This window comes from Acipenser ruthenus, chromosome 1, assembly GCF_902713425.1.
Source record: "Acipenser ruthenus chromosome 1, fAciRut3.2 maternal haplotype, whole genome shotgun sequence".
Taxonomy (NCBI): Eukaryota; Metazoa; Chordata; class Actinopteri; order Acipenseriformes; family Acipenseridae; genus Acipenser; species Acipenser ruthenus.
The window spans coordinates 39342907-39363002 of NC_081189.1; the positions used below are offsets into that span (position 1 = coordinate 39342907).

Below are 20096 nucleotides of genomic sequence, written 5' to 3' on the forward strand. Positions count from 1 at the left end.
AAATACCCAGTACGGAGTGTACACTGATAGCAAGTCCATCATTTAAAATCTATTTGATTTGTAGCAAAGAAAAAAAAAACTAATCTTAAACCCAGTCTTTAATTTGTAGTTTTCTCTTTATTAGGCTGCAGAGACAGTTTAACAACTACTAATTGACATTTAAAGGAAGGTAGAGATTTGGAAAATAAAAACCAAAAAGGTCGAGCCCTACTTACTTGACTAGACAGTGTTGTGTTATTGCTTAGCATGTACTGAGAAGTGATTTCCCTAACGTGTGCCACAAGAGACGTATCATCTCATTTTTTAAGTCTTCAAACCATTGCAATGTTGGCAAGCACTGTTTGCTCTGAAAATTTTTGGCAACAATGATGTCTGATTTGAACACCTTTCCCCAACTTCAGGACTTTAGTTAATAACTAGTAATAAGGGAAGTGTATATCTTCCCTATAGTATTCATGTATTAAAGCTTGTTAACATTAAAAAAATAATAATAATAATTCCTTAAATTTGCCACGCCTGCAGGGAGAGAATGTAAATTAAAATGGTTACACAATATAATAATGGCACAAATAAATGTTATTTCCAAGCTGGTGCTTTTAAGGTTCTCTTCTTGAATGCAGTATCAATCTGTGACCCCTGTTTTCTGATCTCTGTATACCTTGAGAACAATGAAATACAAATGCATTTGTGGCCATTATTTTAATAGCTTACCAAAGCTTCTCAGGACAGAAAAGCATGCTACTGAATGCGTTTGAGAAAACCTTCCATTGTCTGCCACCTTGTGGATGCTGAAAGGAAATGCCTTAAATAAAAAATAACAAAAATCATGTTTCATTCACAGTAATCAATGAAGCCATTAAAATCCCCCAGTTCATCGGCCGCAGTTACCTTACCTATGACAACAAAGACATCCTGAAAAGGTAAAGGATCGGAGTTTAATGATTACCTGCACATATTGAAGTTTCCTTTCACTTGGTAATAGATTAACAATGTGCTGTTTCTGTACAGGGTGTCAGGCTCGCTGTCAAACCTGTTCATGAGGTTTAAGACCACGGTGAAGGACGGCTTGTTACTGTGGAGAGGAGACAGCCCCATGAGGCACAACAGCGACTACATCTCCCTCGGACTCCAGGACGGAGCCCTCGTCTTCAGGTTCGTTCGTGTCTGTTTTTGTTTTATATACTCCAGTGTTGACAGTTGTTTCATAATTTCCCACTAGAAAAAAAAAACACCACTTTTATTGTATCTATTATTCATATTTGAAAGCAGTAACTCTAAACCATTATCTGGAGATTTCAGTGAAGATACTCCAATGCAATTGCTAACAAAAACATAAAACCACTTTCTGAGGCCACATAAATGCTTTCAGAAGATTATGCTTTGTTTTGGATACAAAAACAAAAGCGAAACAGTGTTACACAGGACCAGATAGGTATGTTAACAGTGTAAGAAACTTTAAATTAAATGGTGTAGTTCACTATACACAATGTTAGGGTAATATGTATCAGAATCAAGTTCTAAGATTTATGTTTGGAGAAGAATTTTCATCTGAATTTTACTGGAACTGTACTCCTGAGAAATTCTCAGGTTAATATTGGAACCACACCTGAAGAGCCTTGCTGAAAAGTTAGAGCTATGGTTAGTGGGAATTGCTGAAAAGTGTTGGTGAATTAGTACATAACAGAAGTGTATTGGTTTTTCCTATAGCTATAATCTGGGCAGTGGGATTGCCACCATCATAGTGAATGGGTCCTTCCATGATGGTAGATGGCACCGGGTAAAGGCAGTCCGGTAAGTAATCTTGATTTCTGTCATATGGTATTAAGAATTAGTCCTGGATCTTCAGTAAATAACATATATGTTATGTTACAATCAAATCAAATTACAGAACTATGGCACCCTATATAGATAATCACCCCATCCTCACCTTCCCTGTGGGTCTATCAAACCTAAACTCAACAGATTTATAGAACCCCAAACCCCAAACTCACTTGTAGTCCACAGAGCTGTCCTCTTGTGTAAATGTTTGCTGGCGTATTGGTACCAACTAAAGTAATTATAGCCTGTGCTATCAACCTTCCATTTGATATGTCTGCACTTCAATGTTCTTATATTTTACATTTTGGAATACATTTTAAAACCGAGAAATTACAATGTTCTTGATCTTATGACAAATACATAAATGTGACCATGTCCAAAAAACTGCTTCGACAAAGAGAATTGTATTCCATTTACTCATTTGTGAGATCCAGAAAGTAAATGGGTTGACACAGTATGTACAGTACTTACAAGCAACACCACACTACTGTTGATGTAACATGATGTTTAGCCACCAATAACATATCATGCTGAATTTAATAAGCGTAAATCTTTTATTGCAAAAGAGGTTTGTATTGTCATAGTTCAGAATTTGACATTGGAAGATAAAGACCTCAGTGGAGATAAATGCCTTAGCAATATATGATAGATTCAGTGAACCTCCTCCTTATCGGTCCCTGACAGTTTAATAAATGGAATGGAGGAGACTAATGAATGTCTGCTCTCTATCTCAGGGATGGACAGTCTGGGAAGCTGACTGTGAATGACTACGGCGCCAAAACGGGGAAATCGGCGGGGATGATGCGGCAGCTAAACATAAACGGTGGTGACCTCTATGTTGGTAAGCTCCTGTAAATACTCAGCGCATGTATGCACACAGTACTGTACATAGGTCCACGTTTCACCTCTGCAGGCAAGTCTGCTAGTTCCAAACACTTCCACCTAACCTTAATGCATTTGTGGGAAGTTTACATGGTGTTTTCTCTTTACTGTGCCTCATGTATTTCTATTGGCCTTCAATGAAAACTTAATAATGGGCTATTTTTATATCTCCACCAAATGTTTAAAACCTTGAAAAAGCCAAATGTGTATGCCCTGTTATACGCCCAGCATGTTTACTTAAACTAGTGTGTTTTCATAGCATATTCAAGATTTTTTTTAATGTGTTTGTCAGGAGGTGAGTGGTGTGGGGAAGAAGTGAATGTCCAAACAGCAAATACAGTTGCAAAATGTCCGTATTTAATAACAAGGAATATTAAATCCACCCCCTGTACCAGCAATGGTATGTGCTTGTGTTGTGTGTGTAGAGGTAGTGGTGCTCTCGGGTGTATGTGCTGACTCAGTGGTGACAGCTCCCAGTCCTACTCGAACTCTGTACAAAACAAAACAATAGTGCTCCGGCGATCAGCACGACACCCCACTCTATCCAATCGCTGCGTGCCCCACAGCTGATCACAATAGATTTGTTTAGCAGTCTTACAACTATGCCCTTTCTCCAAGATGGCTGACCTACAATCGAGTCGGCCCATCCTGAGATTCCTTCTCTCCTCGTCACAGTGTTACACGCACAATTCTTTACATAAATATGCAGTTTATGCATGACTTTCCAAATAATTAGATGATCTTCTGTGATCTTGGTTTGTTTGGTGGTAAACACAATTAGCTACAGAGTTTTAATCTGGTGAAAATGCAATAGTAAAAGCTGTAAGTCAAGCATAGCCGTTGTATATTTATCAAACTCCCAGCCACCAGCCTGTATCCCAGAAGGTCTTGCAAAAATTCCCATGACCTCTCAATCCGAAAGTTTCCCTGCCAGGAACTAGTCCAATATGTGGAGTATTCTAACTTTTTGTTGTGGGTATAGCATTGGTTGGGCACTCAGTGGCTGCTGATGGGAAGCAAACAAGATGATGACATTGATAAGGCAATATTTGAAAAATAATTATAAATCATTAAGTCCTTCCAGCCAAAAAAAAAAAAAAAAACTACGGGAAACCAAACAAAAAACGAAATAACATTACACAAATTTAAAAAAAACAAAAAAAAAAACACACATTCCCTAAGAAAGCTCTGTGTACTATCCTTGTCTTATTTGCTAAACATTTTTTGACTGCATATGTATTTTACGCATGTATATATATATAATATATACAAGCATTCCTACAGAACCGTAGCTTCAGCAATTTTGATCCTTATAATGAGGCCCGTGAATTTTATTTTTTATTTTTTTATAATTTTTCATTTTATTTTTCACAAATGCCGTTTTATTAGACACACATTAATAAAACAACCCAAACAGATGTATATCAATAATAGTATAGTATATATGATGTTTTAACTACATATATATTTTTTATTAAACATTATCCAATTTTTTTTTTACATTTTGACAAAGATACCTCGCACAGAAAAATAATTTAGTTACAGTAACGTACAGTCCGCCACTCTTTAATGAACTGCTTATTTACAGTAAATAATGCCCATACCCTCTATAAAACTACAATAAGATTAAAAAATATATATATTGTGGGACTGTCATAAAAATTGCACATACTGCAATATACCCATTAAAAAAAAAAAAATGATTTGTGTTTCAATCCCATTGCACTGAAGCAGTATACAACAAGCTTGGGTTTCTCAGTATTTAAACAAAAGCAGAGTCATTCATTCATTCATTCATTCAAATCCATAACAGCATTTGCTTCAGTTGAAATAAAACAAAGAATTAGCATACTAATACAAAATATACACGCAAACAAGCCATATTTTCCCAAAAAGCAATAAACGGCTAATGTTAATGACAGTATCTTTTGACTCCCATTCCAGCTGACAGTTGCTCATGCTCAAATTCTTTGCAGTGTTGTTTAATTGGTATACGCTGGCATTTTCTAAACAAACGTCTCGTCTTCCATCACAATTTCAATTCCCAAGCCACTCGCTTCAAATTATAAATCTGCGCAAGTGCTAGTCAGAGCTTCCATGTCCCTTCAGACCGTGTCTATGGTAACAGCTGAGCATATAGGGCAACAGTGTGGAGTAGTGGTTAGGGCTTTGGACTCTTGACTGGAGGGTTGTGGGTTCAATCCCAGATGGAGGACACTGCTGCTGTACCCTTAAGCAAGATACTTTACCTAGATTGCTCCAGTAAAAACCCAACTGTATAAATGGGTAATTGTCTGTAAAAATATCTTGTAATATTGCATGTAAAGATATCTTGTAACAATTGTAAGTCGCCCTGGATAAGGGTGTGTGCTAAGAAATAAATAATAATAACATTTTAGTCAATAGTACTTTTCGCGTAGTTTCTTCATTGGTCTAAAATTTGATGTACCGATAACAGCATGTAATTGAAGCCGGATGTTAACCGCCTCTATGTTCTTGTTTCCCAGGAGGAATGAAGGAGATAGCGCTACACACAAACCGACAGTACATGCGAGGCCTGGTGGGGTGCATATCCCACTTCACTCTGTCTACGGATTACCACATATCCCTGGTGGAGGATGCCGCAGATGGGAAAAACATAAATACTTGTGGGAACAAGTAGCAGCTGTCCCAGGTTGCTTTGGGACTCTTACTTGTGGGACCAAAAACATGAGGACCCAGTGCACTGGTCTGCACTCCAGTACATGGGTGCTCTGAAACCAGTTTGTGGGTTTCTCTATAGTTCTCAAGGACAACATCTAGTGATAGTTTTGCTTCGTCACTTTCTTTTTGTAGATATTCTGTTAACCAAAGACACCTTAGAGTATTTCTAAACCTGAGACCATCTGTGAGTACTTGTTCTGCTCTTTAGAAGAATTAAGGTACAGTAAAAGCCTGTTTGGAAGAACACAGCACCAGCACACTATAAGACTACATGCCTCTTAATTGACCCTGTCTGTCACCAGAAAAAAGGTTCTAACTTTTTGAAAGTTGCTTGATACCCTATGGAACTACTGTATCAAGGTGTAAATACTGTACCATCCAATTGTAGATTTAATGTTCTATGGTCAGATCAGTTTAATCCCCATAGAAAATATCCAGATTTAGTTCTTGAACAAAGTAGGACCTGCCAAATACCATAGCAGGAATAGGAAAGAAAACAATCGAGTCATAAGTTGAACCTTACGGATACATACAGGAGATCAAAGTGGGTCATTTTATATTTTACAGTAAATATATAGAGAATATCACTTTGTGTTTGTCGCAGGAACTTTGAATATCTAGTTAAGATCACAGACGTTGTTTCGTAACCCAGGATGCTTGCAGGTTATGGAGATATTATATATATAAAATAAAATACAATTATTTTAAACATTAAAAAAAAAAAAAAACATCATTACTTCACGTATGTAAACAATAAATTACCTAGTTCTTTTGAATTTGTTTTAGGACTTTTGTCAAAGTGTACTGTATATTTGTGATTGATGTTTTTTTGTTTTCCCTGGCACACACAATTTTATAAATTATGTCTACTCTTGAATATGTAAATATATGATGCTTTTCAGTTTTAAAAAATTAAACTGAAATTTAATACAACCCTTTATCATTTGTTTAAACTTCTTAATATAACATGTAACTACTCCTACTGCCTTGCTTTTACGTACTAGCTACGATCCATTGAAAAGCTGCAATGCATATTGTTATGTGTGAATTGAATTCCCTTTAAACTATTTAAGAGAAGTTGAGACAAGCAGAAGTGGATTCTCTCAGTGACAATACCAAATGTTGGAGCCATTAATGAATATCTATAAAACATTGTTTTGTACATTCTGTAGATAGAGATCTAGTGCAAGGTTGTGAAAGTTTAATACAATAACCCTTGTAATCACCTGATACCGACAGCATCGATTCAAAACAAAGCAAGCTTTTGTTTTCTGAATTTGACATTTTGGCACACTCTGTTTCAGGTGAATGCTAGTGTAAGCGTGGGTATTTATTAAGGACTCTGATGCAAACGCTAATCAGTGAAATGAGTTTTATTTAACCAGAAATAGGCTTTTTATTCTTTTACAATTCAGGGTTTGACATTAACCATGGCCTGGCAGCCCGGGGCCTGTAGTTATGAAGCACCACAGGCTCGACTGGGCCGGTTACATTTAACTAGTATAATATATTTAGTGCACATGGCTTCCATTTTATGAATCCAGGAAAATGGGCCAGTGTGCTAAAAAGCTGAAAACGAATTTACAAACCATTTTTTAAAAACATAACTATGAACTAATCCTAACTTTCCTGCCGCACCTCATATTTATTGTACAGTCAGACTCTGAGACTGCGTACCAAAGTGCTGTGTTGGTACACGTTCCTGTGACATGGCAAATCTTTTACAAATCGGGTTTTCTACAACTTAGCAACCAATAAGCCAAAAGAAAACTGCCGAAACCAATAAGAAAGTAATTATGAAAAAAAAAAAAAATTGAACTAACATTTAGAGTGGAGGCTTCATCTGGTTCCATTATGACAGTGAAAAAAAAGTTAATGTTCTGCCTTGTTTGGCATCTGTTTCCCAGACTTGCTGATAAAACAGCAGCTTTATTTGTCGTGAATTCAACATTTTGTTTACATCATATCCAGTCTCATCGACACCCAGATACGCAATCGAATTGTCTAACTTTTTGATTTGGGATCCGATGTGTTCAGATCAAAAATGCCATTCACAATCTTTCCAGGACTCGTTGGTATCACTCAGCAAGATTGGTGCTGACTTGGGAGAGGCTACACAAGTGACAACGCTCTGAGAAGGATTATTATTATTTTCTATTATGAATGTTGTTTTAAAAGTGTTTATTATTAGGATTAGGGATGGAAATTTCGAATAGTTTCCTATTTGAATACACAGGGTGCAACACTTTTGTGTATTCAATTACCCAAACTCGGGTCCCTTACCTTATGCTAAGGCAAATGCGTGTGTACAAGCAGACAGCATAAGTGTAAGCCGGTAAAGTTTAGCCGGGTTCACAAAGTGTACAAACAATGTCCAAGACAAGATTTCTTCGTTCAATACCCTATTTCCTTAGGCACATGTTTTTTCTTTTGTTTACTGAATTAAAATACAGAACTCAATGAGCAGCAATGCCACAGCGTATCTCTTCCAATTAAAGCAACAGTAGCATAATATTGTGCAAACCATCAAATAATAATTTTTGCTGTAGTGTATGCACAATAAAACACTTATCATATAGCAACCTAAATATCCTACATCTGTTCAATTCTAACAAATAATATTTATAAAATAATCTTAAGTGTAAATATTGTAACCTGGCCAAAATAGAAAATGCATTCAAACATTACAATAGTTTAACATTACTAATTACAACTAACCATCAAGTACTGACATCAGATGAATCTAAGTCAAGTTACTTTGTTTATTCAATAAACCGTAAATAATTTAAAACAAGGATACCTGGTTGTACTTTTAATGTTCAGTGCAAATGTTGATCTTACTCCATCTATTCACAGAAAGTCAACAGTAGATGTTTTATATTGAACTGCAGTCCAGAGTTAAAAAAATAACTCCTTTCAAACTCCAAGTATCTTGCCTTAGTCACTGGGTTCTGCTTAACATTTAGTATGTCTTTATATTCATCATAACATTAAATTACATTTCTAATTCAATGTTACCCAAGTTTGGATTACTTCTTTTAGCACTTGCTATGTACATTATTTTATTTCAGTTCACACATTCATAGTTCGCCGATGCCATGCTCCCGGAAGCTGTTTCACGACTGGCTAGCAACAGCTGCAGAAGCTGCTGTGTACAGTCATTACAGTGGAACTCATGCAGGGATCTGTTAACATTAGCTTAAAACAAGGCAATACAATTGGCACCAATTTCAAACAGAATACTTTAGAATGTTTCTATTACAAGCATTGCATAATTAATTAGGGTCCTTATGTTTAATATGCAAATAACTGGTTTAAAACTGACATAACACTTGTTAAGCGTCAGTATTAAAAAAATAAATAAGACGTGTTTGCTTCTACTAGAAGTTAATGTATAAGGCTTTTTTGTGTACTCGAATGTGTAATATGCTATTCGAATTGTTTTTTTTTTTATTTTCGTGTAATCGTGTATTCGGCTACACTGACCCATCCCTAATTAGGATTATTATAATTCAATTTTAGCGATGCTGCGACCATATGGTAACAGCTCAGTTGCATGTTTGCTTGTTAAAAATTTTTTTCATTTTCTGACAAACACATGTGTGCATGTTAAATGGCTGAAGTAACATACAGTATATTGAAAGGCTTCGTTTAGACACCTTTGAGACATGGGCTCTCTTTGGTTACCATGCACAGTTAGAAACATACTGAAAATAAAAACCATCATGAAAAAAATATAAATATATTGGGCCAGATAAAATTGTATCCGGGCCGGTAAAAACAGTAGCTCAGTGGCCCAAGGGCCAGTAGTTAAAAATCTAAACATAGAGCCTTGTAATTACCATCTCTTGCAACAGTTCAGCTTTCTCTCACATGACCATCTTAGATCTCTCCGATCAACAAGACAGGAAAAAGGAAGTAACGTCCTGTCAATGTAATGCAGTAAACTAAACAACTCTACTTTTGGAGTGTGTCCCCCTAGTGAAACCCATAAGGTTCTGTGACAGAAATACAATGAGTTCTGGTGATAAATCTTCCTCCCGACCTGTGATGGCGCTAAAGAACGGGAGGAGAAGTATCAGGAAGGGCTGGCCTGACAGTTCGTTTCCGGGACCGGGAAGTGGGTCAACCTGGAAAGACGTGAGACTCTGTTGTAAGACCGTATTGATTTGACAGGTAAACAAGGGGCTTCAAGTAATAAGGCAGCTGCAACCGTTTACCTAGATATCATGCGGGATTACATATAGGGGCCAGGGTAACGATGTTCTTTTCCTTCGTTTGGGTTAAGCCAAGGACCGAGAAGGACGTAATAGAGAGCTACTCTATTACTCTGTAAAGAGTTGCGTGTGTGTGTGTTTGAGTTTGTTTGTCTCTGTAAAATAACTGTCTGTGTTTTTGAAATCACCAGACAGCTAAAGCACATCCGGAGCTGTCGCAGTGGGCCAGCACAAGCCGGATCACCACATCACGAACTGTCACAGAATAAAGTGTATTCACGCAGCACCAGCACGACTGCACGCACCCGAGACGGGTGAACGTGTTTTTGTTTCTTTGTTCAGGACTGTACCCTGTGTTTTTCATCCCCGCGCTCTACACATCGTTGTGTATTGCCGGGGCTTATTATTTACGGTCACTAGACCAGGAAATAAAATAAAAGCATTTTTTCACTGGATTACCGTTGTCTGCCTATCACTCCTGCACCGCATCACCGCTACACCTGTTCCCCTTACCAGCCACTTTGCCACACGTGGTGTCAGAACACGGGACTATGGACCACAACGCGCTGGCGGAGCTGCTGCAGGCGCTGGAGAGCAGATGCGACGCAGAGGAGAGAAGGAGGGAGGAGCTCTACACGGCGATCATTGAACGGGTAGGGCTGGCCGTTGCTGCAGCGACGACCCCTACCACAACACCGCTGATGTCGCCCCCGAAGGCACGGGCAATGAAGATGTCGGCGGAGAAAGACCCGGAGGCGTATTTGGTGGCGTTCGAGCGGCTGGCTACCGCGGCGGCTTGGCCGCGGGAGTTCTGGGCCAGCAAGTTGGGACCCTGCCTGATCGGGGAGGCTCAGGCAGCCTACCAAGCTATGAATGACCATCACGCCACCGAGTACGACCTGGGTGGTTGCAGAGCGGTTGTGCGACCACATGGTGCATTGGCTGACCCCTGGGAAGAAGACCGCCCAGCAAATGGGGGAAGCCATTGTGGTAGAGCAGTTCTGCCATGTGGTCGGCGCTGAGACCCAGGCGTGGATACGGTGCCACAACCCCGACACCCTGGAGGAGGCGGTCAAATTGGCGGAAGACTTCGAAGACTCCCTGACTTCTGTCCGGGTAGGAATCCTGTCCGCCCCTGCCCTTCGGAGCAGCCGACCTCTCCCTCCCTCTCCTCCAACACCACCACCACCCTTGTTCCCGGGACCTAGACCTCCTAGAGCACCGACCCCATTGGGCCCCCTTGCCTCCTCCCCATGGAGACCAAGGTTGGCCCCCAGCTGGGGTAGAGGTGCTGCCCCTGCCCCGTTGCCATACCAGCAGCGGGACAGATTTCTAACCTATGCCCCTTCTATCCCTCCTATCTGTTTTAGGTGCCACCAGCCGGGACATCTGGCCAGGTCATGCCCCGCTGCCATGGAGTGTGACGTGGCCGCATGCAATTGGGCACCTGAAACTGGTAAGCGCGGGGAAAATGGTCGGGAGGGGCCTTGCTTGATTAATGTTGTTTTAGGGAATGTGAAAACCCGCGCATTAGTGGACACAGGGTGTGAGCAAACCTTGATTAGGACAGCTCTCCTGGGCGGTGTGTCGTGGCGGCCACGAGGTCAGGTGACCATCTCCTGTATCCATGGAGACACGGCGGCATACCCCACATTAAAAGTATATTTATCGGTAGGACCGATAAAACGTCACCTTGTTGTCGGGGTGGCGGAAAGGTTGCCACACCCAGTTATTCTGGGCCGAGACTGGCCAAAATTCAAAGAATTGATGCAAATAATGGCAGTCTCAGCCACACATGTAAACGTGGCAGAAACAAGAAGGAACGGATTGGTGATGCGTTTCCTTTTCACACGGAAATGTTTTCCCCTCTTTTCCGTCCTAGAAAAACAAATAAGGAGAGACGGACCGCGAAATGGGAGGGAGCGTTGTTGAGACAAGGCTGGGGTCTGGTGGGAGAGTGCTGCAATGGTAACAAACGCCAGTCGAAGGGAGTGGGAATGCAGTGTGACCGAGAGAGCGAGGTTACTGGGCCGACTAGGGCAGAGGTTATTCCAGCCCCTCTCAATGTACCGGACCCGTGGTACTCAAGTGCGGACCTAGTGTGGGGCCAACATAATGACCCGTCACTGGTGCACGCTTGGGGGCAGGTCCGGTCCATTGAAGGTAAGGATGTTGACGGCGCTGGGGTGTTAGTATATCCACATTTCAATATCAAGGGGCAATTACTGTATAGGGTAAACCTAGCTGCGGGCACAGGACAGCCTGTAACACAATTGTTGGTTCCCCCGTCTTGTCGGACCGAGGTCATGAGGCTGGCGCATGATATCCCTTTTGCGGGGCACCTCGGAGCCGAGAAGACGAGGGAACGGATATTGGCTCGATTCTATTGGCTCGGTCTTCATACTGATGTGTCGAGATATGTAGCCACATGCCCAGACTGCCAGCGAGTAGCGCCGGGTCGAGTGCGCCCCGCCCCTTTGGTCCCACTGACGATTATTTCCACTCCTTTCGAGCGCATTGCAATGGACATAGTGGGCCCTTTGCTACCTTCTGACTCCGGGTATACGCATATATTAGTGGTGGTGGATTACGCAACGCGATACCCGGAAGCAGTTCCATTGAGGTCCACTAGTGCCGCTGCAATAGCCACCGAGTTAGCGCAGATTATGGCTAGAGTAGGGATCCCCAAGGAGATTTTGACCGATCACGGGACCAATTTTTTGTCCAATACGTTACAGCAGGTGTACAAAATATTGAAAATACGTCCCATCAGGACGTCCGTTTATCATCCACAATCGGACGGTCTGGTTGAATGTTTTAATCAGACCTTAAAGTCGATGCTGAGGCGATTCGTAACACAGGAGCAGAAACATTGGGCATCGCTTCTTCTCTACCTCCTTTTTGCGGTGAGAGAAGTGCCGCAGAGTTCAACGGGGTTCTCCCCCTTTGAGCTCCTGTACGGCCGGCAGCCTCATGGCATTCGCAACCTGCTGAGAGAGGGGTGGGAGGAGCACAAAGGCTCGTCCAAAAATGTAGTGAAGTATGTGCTCCTACTAAGAGATCGCCTGGATTTGGTCGGTCGTTTGGCCCAAGACAACCTCAGATCGGCTCAGCACCGACAGCAGCAGCATTACAACAAAAATGCACGGATTTGAACCTTTCGACCAGGGGACAAGGTAATGCTGCTACTTCCCTCATCAGAATCAAAACTGTGTGCTAAATGGCAAGGGCCGTATGAGGTGATTCGGGCTATAGGGAAAGTAAATTATGAAATTAGACAGCCCGATCGCCAAAATGAACGTGAAATTTACCATGTTAATTTGTTAAAGCCCTGGCAGGCAAGGGAGGTCTTATTTATAGCCCCAGGCAATATGGAGGATGATTCAGGCCCCTGTCCAGAGACCCCGAGCACAAGAGCGATTTCACTGGGGAAACAATTGGTTCCGGATCAGCAAAGAGAGCTGCGTAAGCTTATTGAGGAGTTCAGCAATGTTTTTTCTGACGTGCCCGGCAAAACAAACTTAGTTGAATATGACATTATCTCTCCACCAGGTGTCACAGTGCGAGAGAGACCGTACCGGATCCCGGAAAGTCGACGGAGTGGCGTTCGCAAAGAGGTATGGGATATGCTCGAGCTTGGGGTGATTGAACCTTCCAGGAGCGAGTGGTGCAGTCCTATTGTTATAGTGGCTAAGAAGGACGGCACCAACCGCTTCTGCGTGGATTTCAGAAAGGTAAACGCTATTGCTAAGTTCGATGCGTATCCCATGCCTCGGGTCGACGAACTTTTAGACAGACTGAGAAAAGCGAGGTTTATTTCCACTCTGGACCCGACGAAGGGATACTGGCAAATCCCTTTAACCCGCAGCTCCAGAGAGAAAACCGCATTTTCAACACCAGAAGGGCTGTTCCACTTTAAAACCATGCCATTTGGGCTACATGGTGCGCCCGCTGCCTTTCAGAGACTGATGGACCAGGTTATACGCCCACATCATGAATATGCAGCAGCGTATATTGATGACGTGGTGATTTACAGCTCCACCTGGCGAGAGCATTTGGCTAGGGTTGCAGCCGTTCTTCAGTCTCTAAGGGCAGCCCGGCTGACAGCTAACATGAGGAAATGTGCGTTTGCCAAAACAGAGACTCAATATTTGGGATTTTTAATGGGAAATGGAAAGGTGAGACCTGTGGTCACCAAAATCCAGGCTTTGGTTGATGCAGCGATCCCCAAAACCAAGACTCAGGTGAGGTCACTACTGGGCTTAGCCGGTTATTACCGCCACTTCATCCCCGAGTACGCCACAGTGGTTAACCCGTTAGTCGACCTCACCAAAAAGAGTGCTCCAAATGTAATTAAATGGTCAGCTGAGTGTCAGGGGGCGTTTGATACGATTAAACGTAAACTTTGCCAGGCCCCCACTCTTATTACTCCAGATTTCACCAAGAGATTCATCCTCCACACCGACGCATCGGATGTTGGTTTGGGTGCAGTCTTGTCCCAAAAAGTAGCTGGAGTAGAACACCCGATATTGTACCTGAGCAAAAAAATGTTACCTCGGGAACGTAACTACTCCGTAGTCGAAAAACAGTGTTTGGCCATTAAATGGGCTACTCACTCTTTACGATACTACCTGCTGGGACACTCATTTGATCTGGTCACAGACCACGCCCCACTCAAGTGGTTAAGCACAATGAAGGACAGCAATGCCCGGATAACTCGGTGGTATCTGGCATTGCAGCCCTTCATGAACCATATGGTACACCGTGCAGGGAAAGACCACCAAAATGCGGATTATTTTTCCCGGGAGGGGGGAGTAATGGGAAAGGTAGATTTAGCCGAGTGTTCCTTCGGCTCCACTCTGAGCGGTGGGATATGTGACAGAAATACAATGAGTTCTGGTGATAAATCTTCCTCCCGACCTGTGAGGGCGCTAAAGAACGGGAGGAGAAGTATCTGGAAGGGCTGGCCTGACAGTTCGTTTCCGGGACCGGGAAGTGGGTCAGCCTGGAAAGAAGCGAGACTCTGTTGTAAGACCGTATTGATTTGACAGGTAAACGAGGGGCTTCAAGTAACAAGGCAGCTGCAACCGTTTATCTAGATATCATGCGGGATTACATATAGGGGCCAGGGTAACGCTGTTCTTTTCCTTCGTTTGGGTTAAGCCAAGGACCGAGAAGGACGTAATAGAGAGCTACTGTATTACTCTGTAAAGAGTTGCGTGTGTGTGTGTTTGTCGCTGTAAAATAACTGTCTGTGTTTTTGAAATCACCAGACAGCTAAAGCACATCCAGATCACCACATCAGGAACTGTCACAGAATAAAGTGTATTCACGCAGCACCAGCACGACTGCACGCACCCGAGACGGGTGAACGTGTTTTTGTTTCTTTGTTCAGGACTGTACCCTGTGTTTTTCATCCTCGTGCTCTACACATCGTTGTGTATTGCCGGGGCTTATTATTTACGGTCACTAGACCAGGAAATAAAATAAAAGCATTTTTTCACTGGATTACCGTTGTCTGCCTATCACTCCTGCACCGCATCACCGCTACACCTGTTCCCCTTACCAGCCACTTTGTCACAGGTTCATATTACAAAAATAAAAATGTCTGATTCTCCTTGTAACAGGGGAGATCTGGACTGACTATCTGGCACATGCGTATTACTGCAGGAAGAGGGCAGCAACCTCGTAAGATCCACCTGTCAGTCATGGCGATAACACGGAGAGGTGGGGAAGAGGGTGTGTTGGCTTTCCCTCTCTCTCTGAGTGGCTGAGAGGTGGGCCTTGGGAGATTGCTCAGCCCATAAGAACTGCGCTTGGTTGTGCATTAGGGTGGCCATGTTTGGGAATATCCAGTGACGCTGACAGAAGACGCCAGTGTAAACAAGGACCAGGTAAGCCTGGCTGTTGGGAAACAGCCTGCCTTAAAATAATTAGTAAAATAAATAATTACGTACCCGAGGGGATGTGTGTAGGTATACGGGGAACTCTGGCCACCCCAGTGTATGGGAATAGCTGAGCGTAGGTCGGAGGCCCGTTCTGACTGGCTTAGCGGCAGTGGGGGCACTGCGTAAGCAGCACCTTTATTTTGTAGTTTTAGTACTGTGTTTTATTTTCCCTTTTCATTTCGCCTTTTGTTTTCATTATTATTTTGAGCACCTGTGAGTGCGCCAGTGTTTTTACTGTTTACCAGTATTGGTATATCTGTGGTCCTGTGTACCGTTGTCGGTACTCAGGCCACGGACAACAGTGTCCTCTGCGGGCTAAAAGAAAAACCATCAGAAATAATAAAACTGGGCACCAGTGGTGTTTTCAAATAAAACTTCTGTCTCCCGTGTGTGTCAGTGAATTGCCCACCACCCTTCCACACTCCTACTTGGAACCTATTTAAGCTGAGTGAATCTATTAGTGGTCAGTCTACAGGTAACCGGTGTCTGAGGCAGATAGGTAAGTTTCTGCTTCAAGTAATTTTAAATTAACTACATTAAGTAACATTGTAAGGTGGTGTTTGAATTAGGTGAGGTAGTGTGTGATTAGTACCAGGTGAGTGTGGTTAAATTGAATAGAGGTTGATTTGCTATTTGATTGGTTTCCACACAGTTTATTTTTTTTTCCCACCCAGTTATATTAGTCAGGCGGGCTATTTGTGCGCCAGCCAACCGAAGAGCCTCACAACAAAAGAGCCGGTAGTCTAGCTGTGGGAGTCCAGCGTGGGGAGGCCTGCGCCGAGACGCTGTTAAAAAAGATCTGAACCTAGCAGCGCTCTGGAAGACGCCATCTACTAGTCAGGTCTGTACCCTCCACCCCACTTCTCCCACTGTACCTATTTGTCTCGCCTGTCCTGCTATGACTGTCTCTCACATCCCTGTTCTGTCCTCTCGCCCTCGTCCTCTGCCCTCTCTCCGCCGCTGCTCCTCCAACCCCTCTAACCTCATCTCTCTGCCTCTCCCCCCCTCTCTCTCCCATCCCGCAGTCTCTCTGGTGCACTCTGGAACTGTCACTCTTCTGCTAACAAAGCTGATTTCATCTCTGCCTTTGCCTCCCACCTCTCTCGATTTCCTTGCTCTCACTGAAACCTGGCTGTCCCCTGATAACACTAACTCCTGCCGCCCTGTCCTCTCTCTACGTCCTATCCCATAACCCGCGTCTCACTGGACGGGGAGGTGGGACTGGTCTTCTCTTCTCTCCTTACTCTTTTCTGTCCCCTCCGACCTCTCCTCACTCTCTGTTAACACCTTTGAATTTCATGCTGTCCAACTAACCTCTCCCTGTCAACTCCTGCTAATTGTACTGTACCATCCCCCTGGACCTCTTGTTCACTTTCTCGATGATCTCGACTATCTACTCTCCTCCCTCCCCTCTCTGTCTACCCCAACTGTCCTGTTAGGTGACTTCAATATCCATCTCTCCACCACCCCGTCCCGTATCTCTACCTGTCTGTCTGCTATCTCCTCCTGGATGCACTCGCATCACCTCAAACTCAACCTCTCTAAATCTGACCTCCGTTCCTCTGGAATCAATAACACTCTCTCCCTCCTCCTCAGCTAAGAACCTCGGAGTCACCCTGGACCCCTGCCTCTCTTATTCCCAGCACATCTCCACTCTGGCACGCACTTGCCGATTCTTCCTGAGCAACATACGAAGAATCCGACCTTTCCCCACCAACTACGCCACCCAGCTCCTGGTCCAGGCCCTGGTACTCTCCCACCTAGACTACTGCAACTCCTTCCTGGCCGGCCTCCCTACGTCCGCAACCCGTCTGCTCCAGCTCATTCAGAACTCCGCTACTCGCCTGGTGTTCTCTCTGCCTCGCTTGCAACTCCACTGCTCTGCTCACTCCACTGGCTCCTGATCACCGCTCGCATCCAGTTCAAGACTCTTGTACTAGCCTACAGATGCCTTAACCAGACTGAACCCAGCTACCTCCAGACCCTCATCTCTCCCTACACCCCCACTCGACCTCTCCGCTCCTCCTGCACTAGATGACTGGCTCTACCTTCTCCACCCTCGCTCTGCAGTGGTGGAATGACCTTCCTACAGATGTCAGGACTGCCCAGTCCCTGACCACCTTCCGGCGCCTCCTCAAGACTCACCTCTTCAGACAGCACCTGTAGAACTCCTCTTTTTTTCCCTCTAGACACTTATCACTCTTTCTTAAATGCGCTTTACTTGCTCTTATCTGCTCCCTATTTTACTGCATTTAATCCTGTACTTTAGAGTACTGTAATCTGTCACAAGTGTTATTTAATCTGTAATATTTTGTATTTAATTATATCCTGATGTAACTATCACTGACACTGTTATCTGCTCCGTTATTGAATCGTATTTTGTCATATACTTGTACTTGCTAGAACCAAAGTCATTGTATTTTTATCTTGCTCTTAATTGTATTATTACTTGTACTGTGATTCTTGAAATGTATTCTTGTTTACGACTGTAAGTCGCCCTGGATAAGGGCGTCTGCTAAGAAATAAATAATAATAAAAAATAATAATAAAATATACGAATAAAACAAATGTGTTTTATCTAATAACAAACACACTGCTGCTATACATTGCTCAGCATTCAATTTCTGCTATACACTGGTCACATGTAACGGACAGTGCAGTCAAATCAGGTTATTGCTGGATATTAATATACACTGTTTAAACCAAGTTAATGTTTTTTCTCTTCCTACCATCTTTTGGTCAAAGTAGACAAATGTCGTAAAAATCCCTTTGCGTAATCACAAACTGAGATCTCTGCAATCAGGCAATTCTGGACATTGAGGAGAAGCATTTCCCGCTCTAGAAAGTGGAGAGAGCTTGACAAGACAAAGGCAATTCGAGTGAACTGTCAATCACGAGCTGTGGGCAAGGCCAAGGAGTGGCCAGAGACGAATTAACCAGTGTTTAGGCACGTTGCATGGCGTTAAACACCACCCATGAATTCAACGATTCAATCAAAATGGGTCTGAAGTTGGGAAGCTGACTGAAAAATGAATGTGCTGATGGTGAAGAAATGTTCCGAGAGGTCAGACAAGCAGTTCAGAAAATTAGACAGAAGTGGGTCTAAAATTGGTTCTGAAAGTGTCTGAAATCTGTTCTGAAGTGGGAATAGAATGGCTAAAATCATGTCCTGAGAAGGCTGAAATCAGCTCTGAAGAGGGCCCTGCGACGGACTGAACCAGGAAAAAGGACACAACAAAGATCCGAAAACGGGTCTTTGTTTTTATTTTGCTGCTTGAAAACAACGACGAAATGAACTGAAGCAACTAGCCAGCAGCTGTGCCTCTGGAAGGTCCCTTAGCTATACAAAAGAATTGCAACAAGAACATTTTTACAAACTACGTAACACTTCAATTGCAACACATTCGTTGAACATTGAGTTCTGTCTGATCAACGGAACCCATTCCAGTTGGAAATTGTCGGACAAGTCAATGATAATGTTGCAAGACTATTAGACATCAACAGGTGCCTCCCTTTGAAAATAACTATTATCTTGCTGCAAGCTGATGCAATACAATGCCTACAACAAGCAAAGTACTGTCTTCTTTTCTTTCGGTGGAACTGAGAGATGGGAGAAACTGCAATGTTTTCATCACCAAAGGAGACTGACTTCTTTGTTGAAAATCGGTAAGTATTCAACATATCAAACATTAAACATTTTATGACTCTAGGAATTAATTGTAGCAAATGCTGTCAAGTTAGTGGTTAAATTGTTCTAGGAATGGAATATAACTTCCTGTTTTGGAGTATGCAAGAAACGTATTTTGTTTGTTGAAAATGTGCAACTCAAAGGAGTTGCCTCAAATGCAGAGAATTTGCTCATTGCCCCATTTCTGAGTTAATTTGAATATAGAATCAATTGAGATTGAAAGCATACTGTTTAGTTTGGTAGATCACGTCTAAACTAAATTAACACTGAAAAAACTAATTTTATAAATTAATTATTGGAATGTTGGATTCCGTTCTGAATGGGAAGCTGAATTCATTCTCGGGCATTTGGATATGAAATATCGATTACAACAAGAAACGAGTATTGAAAATCCTAATGCAAAAGAGACACTTTGTGTGATTAGCCATAATTAAGATTAGTATATTAGCCATGTATGAGAATAATGTTTTGGTCGTTGTAATCGTTTGATCATAGAAATCAATCAACTGTATACTATTCACAAAGATCTCTAACCAATCTCCTTTCCTTTCTGTAATATTAGATTAGTTGTGCACCCCTTTTTATTCTTAAATAAAATCTTGTTTTATATTTCTGACATGTTGTGTGACTGTCGATTATTGTCAAGGGAATTCGTGTTCTACATGATGCAGAACTCATAAAGTATATATATCATTTCACTGCATTTTGGCGTCTCTGGATGGGTGACTAGATACATATTTATTTTTAAATAAATTGTATACCTAACACACTACACACATCTAGTGTAGAACGTGGCAAAAACATTGCAACTTAACATCAAATTCAGAATTCATTTCACCA

At 42.5% G+C, this 20096-nt stretch overlaps 1 protein-coding gene across 2 annotated transcripts in view; it reads left to right on the forward strand.

The window, feature by feature from the left end:
- LOC117420635 (pikachurin-like) overlaps nucleotides 1–6343 on the forward strand; it is a 72175-nt gene extending 65832 nt beyond the window's left edge. For both annotated transcript variants that reach the window (XM_034034137.3, XM_059024997.1), the window contains 5 exons: nucleotides 842–920; nucleotides 1009–1152; nucleotides 1708–1791; nucleotides 2553–2659; nucleotides 5208–6343. In XM_034034137.3, coding sequence (XP_033890028.3) covers nucleotides 842–920; nucleotides 1009–1152; nucleotides 1708–1791; nucleotides 2553–2659; nucleotides 5208–5362 — 569 coding nt within the window. In that variant the 3' untranslated portion in view covers nucleotides 5363–6343. The remainder of the gene's footprint in view (nucleotides 1–841; nucleotides 921–1008; nucleotides 1153–1707; nucleotides 1792–2552; nucleotides 2660–5207) is intronic.
- The last annotated feature ends 13753 nt before the right edge of the window (nucleotides 6344–20096 follow it).